Consider the following 6,331-nt stretch of genomic DNA (forward strand, 5'->3'; position numbering starts at 1 on the left):
GGGGGTGCGCAGGGCAAAGAATTTCAAATGCATGCCAAACACTTGCTGCGGCGGAATTCGTAATTGTGTCACACAGAGCGCAGAAAGAGCGGAGCGGATTGGACCGACTCCTGGCCATAACTATAACCTTTATGGCTACGTGGTTCAAATGCAACCAGAAATGGGTTGGGCATCTAAACGCCTGAGGCAGTTCCACATCAGCAGCTCAACTCATTATTACAATTTGCAATAATATTGTGTTTGTATTTTAAAAACTATTTTTGATGCTTTCTTTTAGGGGAAACTCAAATTGGCATAATTTACTCCTTAATATAAAAATCCAATGAATTATTCCCAACTTCCTCTTCAAATTCAACGCCTTTTAATGGCTGACAAAAGCTGGCAGGACTGAAACTCATTTCCTCTTTCCAACTGGAACCAAAACCCATGGATTACCGCTCAGACCTAATTCTGAAAAAGGAATCACACCAGGAACTAGTTCCGTTTGGATTCAAAATAAAGTTACCGGTCAAATTGTTTTTAGAAGGCGTTCAGAAATCAAAACGCAGTATTGCAATTCCCACAGAAATATAATTTCTTTTGTACCAAATAAAGAAAGAGACTGTCTTTGGAGTAGGAGCTACGCATCTTTTTTTGCCAGCGATATTATTGGTCTCCCCGGATCTTTGGACAGGGGCTCAGCATTTGAGAACTAGATATGCTTGCCTGAAGTCCAGAGTTGAATCTCCTCTCCTGCAATATGGATGGATGGGCATGCACTGCATCCATTCCCTTACGGGTCTCGAGACGCAGCAGACAGTTTTCGACAATCCAAATCAAAATGATAATGTGGTTCCAAAATTTGTTGCGTTTACAAAAGCGCCCCTTATGGGTTAGGCCTTTATACCATCGGAAACGCTTCCGTCATCCTTTTACACTACCCGACTCCGCTCCGAACCAAACCCACTCTTATTGCCCAATTTTAGATCCGCAGTCTTACCGTAGATTTCAATGAGCATTACATTATGCGACTCTGATTTAATTCACCTATGTAACACACAAAAAAAGAAAGGCATTTGTCAAATACAGCAACAAAATAAAAATTGTATCGATTTGGAAGCTTAATATTTCGCAGACTGTAAGTTAAATGTTTGGGTATCATTTATAGATGCATTCATCGGCAATCGGCTTTTTATAATGGCAAAGATTATTATAGCCAGATTTTAGTTACTTTAGTTATGTGAAGAGAATAGGCGCGAGTAGCTGCAAAATCTCTGTAAAGTTGAAAACGAGAAATGAGCCGCCAAATAAAAATGTATTAAATGACATTCGTAGCTCACAGCTGCACGTTTGTTAAAAAAATAAATATATAAAACTTGATCCCAAACTATCAGATAGATTCCTGTCTCGACGAATCCAAGTCCCAAGTCTCGCTGTATAATTGTTGTGATTTTTTTGTTTGTTTACTTTTTATTAAAAATGTAAATTCTGAAAATGCGGAATACCATAGATCTCTAGACCATTGACCATCTGTCTGGGGTGTGTGTGTGTGTGTGTGTGTTGCTGGGATTATATTCTTTTCGTTTGGCTTGCAAATAATATTTCTGGGATAAACATTTCTTGCCTTTCCTTTGCCTTTTCCATATCCATTTAATATCGATTTCCTTCATTTCACTTTCAGTTTAATTGTTGCCTTCGTTTTTTGTGTTTGGATTACAATTATTATTATAATAATGCTGTATTATGCATGTGAGTGAGTGTGGTTTTTTGATCACAAAATCAGAACAGAACCAAGCAGACTATTGGGGGCCATGTACATAGACAATATATATATATATATGTATGTATGTAGTTGGTATGTGTATATATGGGTGTCACACAACATATATATTAGATATATATATATCTGTGTATCCTTATCGTGTACAACTAAATTCCAAGCATAAACCGTGTGACTATTCCGCCTTCACTCTGCGTGGATTTCCACATTTAGTTGCCAAAAACATTCACATCCTAAATTTGTAATACATTTGTATATATAGTACTATATATACTCGTATGCATACTCGCTGTATTGTTCATATTATATAGGGGTGATATATATTATATATTTTCTAGGCCATACATATATGTACTATATATCCAATATTGCGCCAAGCAAGCAATTCGTTATGTTCACATCTAAAAGTTTCTTCACACGATGGAAAAGCATTTTCGTAATACAATTTCTGAATGTTTCTTTTTGTTTTTGTTGTTTCTTTTTGTTTTGTTTTTATTTGTATGGATTTTATTTCTTTATCTTGGGTATTTTGTTTTTTTTTTCACTTTAGAGTTAACGCCTCTCGGATGATGTTCGAAGCGTTCGGCGTCGTGTCTAGCAAATGTTTTGTGGCTGATGCTGAGCTGTGTCCAAATGCACCATAACCATGGGGGGGATGAGGCGTCGTCTTCTGTGCTTTGCTGATCTGATGCTTTGCACGCTTACTGCTCCTCGTCGCCCAGCTCGTGCTTGATCTTGGAAAAGTCGAATGTCTCGCCAGTGCCGCGCTTGAATATGTTCAACACATCCAGACAAGTGGTCTCAAAGTGCGTGGTGGCATCATACGACTCCGAGATGAAGATCTGCGACTGGGAACCATCGTCGATGGGCTCCAAGTAGTCCGAGATGGTGACAAACTTTTGTGCGATCGGCTCGAGCAAGTCGAGACCGGGCTTGATCTCCACCTCGGGATTCTCGGTCTCCACGGTGGTCGAGACCATGCCGACGAACCAGCCCTTGGCAGCCACCTGATGGGTGGAGCTCACCAGCGAGACGTAAATGTCGGACTTGCGACCGACCTGCTTCTGTGGAATGATGATTTGAGTGGATAGGCCATCCTTGGTGCTGGCCACCGGATGATCCAGGATGCAAATGCAACGTATAACCTTGCCACGCTTGCGCACCTGCCATCGCCACAAAGAACAAGGGGAAACCGATTAGAATTCGATTGATATATCTGCAGTATTTCTACTCACCTTCTCGACCACGTAGCTGGGATCACAGTAGACCTGCTTGCACTTGGCTACCTCCTCGCCGGAGCGCACGCCCACCACCTTGCCACCCTCGCCCAGGACAATCTCATCGATGGGCTTGTCCAGCATGTAGGTGCCGCCGTAGATGGCCGACAGGCGGGCAAAGCCCTGGGGCAGCTCACCCAATCCGTACATGGGATACAGATAGGGCGACTTGCCGTATCTCGCCAGCGAGTCCGAGTAAAGCTTGATGCGCCGGATGGTGTTCACCGCCGGCTCATTCAGATACTCGTCGTCGCGGAACAGGGCCAGGGCATGGCCGGTGAAGTCCTGCGTGTTCTTGTCCAGCCCAAACTTGTCGTACAGGCCCTGCATGTTGGCCTTGGTTGGGTCAAAATCCTTCCAGGTCTTTGGGTCGTCCTCCCTGAAGTCCTGCACATAGATGAGGAAGTTGCGGAAGCGACGCTTCTCGAACATACCTAGAAGGAGGAGGGATGGGAAGGGAGTAAATACAATTCTCTGATTAGTCAGCAGCAAACTTGGAACAGGATCTACGAGTTTGCCACGGGGGAGGACGTGGACGACAGGCAAGCCTTCCTGGGGGGGTTTAGGGTTTCAATTTACATTCTCATTTGCATGCCACACACACACACTCTAACAGACCCACACTCATGCATTTTCTTTTTCTGGGCACTGTCCATAATTTGAAACCTCTAATTTAGGGGGCGGCAGCAGCAGCAGGAGAAACCACAACCAGCAGTCGCATGGGCACCATCGTCACCCCATGACGTCAGAGACAGCATGTGTGTAATGCTGGTACAGTGAATCCAAGTTACCAAGAATGTGAAGTCTGATTTATATGATGATTTATATTTTTATTATAAGCTTCCACTCTAAAGTGGATTCTCTTTGGGGTCAACATTTTGCGAATGCCATTCCATTCCTCCAATATCCACTGTAAAGTGAAAGGGTTCAATGCGCCGAAGTAACAACTAAAAAACGTTATTACAAACAAAAAATTGTACAACTAAATCATAAATAGAGCGTGTGGGGCAGGCAGACTAATTGCATTTCGGTTGCTGCCACAAGGAAAACTAAATTAAAGCCAAATTCATGTGGAAAACAGCCCGGCAGGGTGGGGAAAGAGAGAGCCAGAGAGAGAGAGAGACGCGATTAGAAGTGAATCAGCATAGCGGTTAATTTGGCCAAATTCGAGGGGCCGACCGTACAGGGTTGCCAGACACACGCACAGCTGGCAAGGCCCCGTACAAGAACCCAACACACACAAGTGTCTAATCAGAAAACGAGCTAAATAAAAGGCAAATAAACAAATGCCAAGCTTATGACTTTTTTTAGAAAATCTTTAAAACAAAGCCGAAAACAACGTATGTTCTTAACACACATACACAGGTAGCAGGGCTTTTACTGGTAGCAGGGCCAAGCAAATACGTGTCACAGTCAAACCAGAGGGGGGGCGCAAAGCGGCAACACCAACAACATACGACGACAGCTACAGCGAGTGAGTGTGAAAGCCAGAGAATGAGAAAGAAAGAGCGAGAGAGAGAGACAAAGAAACGGGCAAAGTGGAGCCCAGATAACAGTCGAGTGCATACACACACACGCACACAGACAGACAGCTGTGTAAAAGCTGGAAACGTACAATTTTTTTTTGCACACAATACATACAAACATTTTTTTTAAACGCAGAAAATTTGCACACTCTTACCCATGAGATCGGATGCCAAAGCCTCCTTCTGATCCACCGGAACTTTGGCAATTTTTCCACCCTTGTAGACGTAGCTGCCCTCAATGGACTTGAACTCCAGATAACGGGTGACGCCCGTGTGTATGAGCAGCTTCACCAGCTGCCCGTTGGCCATCAGAAACTTGGGGATCAGATCCACATTCCAGTCGCGGCCACGCCCGAATCTTTCGCCCGGCGGCTCCAGACCGTAGCGTTGGAAGAGCTCCTCCAGCGGTGTAATTGAGGCCGACTCCCCCCCGTAGTACTTGTTCCGATCAATATGCAGCACCTTTTTGCCGGACACGGACAGCATACCACTCAGGATGCACTCCTTGAGGCCCGTGCCCAGGACGATGGCGTCGTATTCCTCATTCATTTTCGCTTTGATTTGCGTTTATTTCGGGACAATAGGACTTTTTCACGGGTTTTTTCACTTGCGACGTCGTTTTTTTTTCACTTTTTCAGCGCTTCAGCCAGTGTGACCGCGGATCAATCGATAAAATATACCTTGGAAATATACCGAAATATACCATGTCGTGGACGAAAATACCGTAAACATGCCGATATGAAAAGTCAAAACTTAACCCACCTTGTACCCCGTCTATTGAAACAGGTTAATTCTAATATTCTAGGACCAAACATAACCGATATCTTACACCTGAGATGCTCTTTCTAATATCCGTGAGTGTATTCAATTAACATTTGTTAATCACCAAAGTGTTAATCATTCCCTGTCCATGGCTATGAATCATATTACTCCATTTTAATATTCGGCTTAAGAGTACCAGCAAGACAAAACTCTTAGTGTTGGATATGTAATTTTATGCGATTGATGGATTAATTTAAACAAGATTATCTAGTTTTTAAAACTCCCTTCTATTCGATTGATTACAAAATAAGATTGGACTATTTAGGTTTTTTGTATGCTGGTTGCAGGGCTGCATTCGCTGGCGTATGTTCTTCACAATATTTAACTTGCTTCGATACTTGCTTCTCCGCTCTAGTTGTAATGGCTGCTGCTTGGGAGCAATTAATTCACGACATCCTCAAAATAGGCCAAATAGCGGCCGATCTAGAGGAACAAGATCAAGCTGGAGACGGGTAATGGAAGAGCATACCCGCCGTAAGGGAGCTGCACCTATTAGAACGGTGCCAGTGGCGTGTACTTACAGTAATGAGGAATCTTTTCGACATTTGGGAAACTGCTCAAGCAATGGCGGAGCGCACTTGCCAGCGTCTAGCAAGTGCCCAAGCCGTCCATGAGATATATTGTGGAAGAGGTCATCATGGCGATAGTAAAGGAGCTAAAGGCAACCTGTCTGCAGGCGCCACAAACGGAGGAAAACTGGGCATAGCCAAATAATTTGAGCAGCTGTGCTACTCTCAACATTAGTTCCTTATGCTGTCATTATGCTGGCCCTGGTCCAGCACAGATTCCTGTACGTCGATGCCAGCAGCCCAGGCGGAGCGACGGATGCCTTTACCGAGAGCTTGCTGTACAACGACTTGGAGAGTAATCTGCACAAGAAGTGGCTGCCAGGCATAGATGAGGAACTGCCTCACGTTTTTATGGCCCACAAGAGCTTCGCCGCACAA

At 44.0% G+C, this 6,331-nt stretch overlaps 1 protein-coding gene across 1 annotated transcript; it reads right to left on the minus strand.

Annotated features, from left to right (window-relative positions):
* Positions 1-2,348: 2,348 nt before the first annotated feature.
* On the minus strand, positions 2,349-5,213 carry LOC117587728 (rab GDP dissociation inhibitor alpha). Its single transcript, XM_034278646.1, has 3 exons — positions 4,718-5,213; positions 2,995-3,470; positions 2,349-2,922 (listed from the first exon to the last, which is right to left on the minus strand). The coding sequence occupies exons 1-3, from the start codon at positions 5,109-5,111 to the stop codon at positions 2,461-2,463; spliced, it is 1,332 nt and encodes a 443-aa protein (XP_034134537.1). The 5' UTR covers positions 5,112-5,213; the 3' UTR covers positions 2,349-2,460.
* Positions 5,214-6,331: the final 1,118 nt, after the last annotated feature.

This window comes from Drosophila guanche, unplaced genomic scaffold (genome assembly GCF_900245975.1).
Source record: "Drosophila guanche unplaced genomic scaffold, DGUA_6, whole genome shotgun sequence".
Lineage (NCBI taxonomy): Eukaryota > Metazoa > Arthropoda > Insecta > Diptera > Drosophilidae > Drosophila > Drosophila guanche.

Excerpts from the sequence above, each read along its gene's own strand:
- LOC117587728 (XM_034278646.1), bottom strand. The coding sequence starts at position 5,111 with ATGAATGAGGAATACGACGCCATCGTCCTGGGCACGGGCCTCAAGGAG. Across the intron at positions 3,471-4,717 it reads TTTGGCATCCGATCTCATGG|GTATGTTCGAGAAGCGTCGC; the intron begins GTAAGAGTGTGC and ends TCCTCCTTCTAG. Across the intron at positions 2,923-2,994 it reads CCAGCTACGTGGTCGAGAAG|GTGCGCAAGCGTGGCAAGGT; the intron begins GTGAGTAGAAAT and ends TGGCGATGGCAG.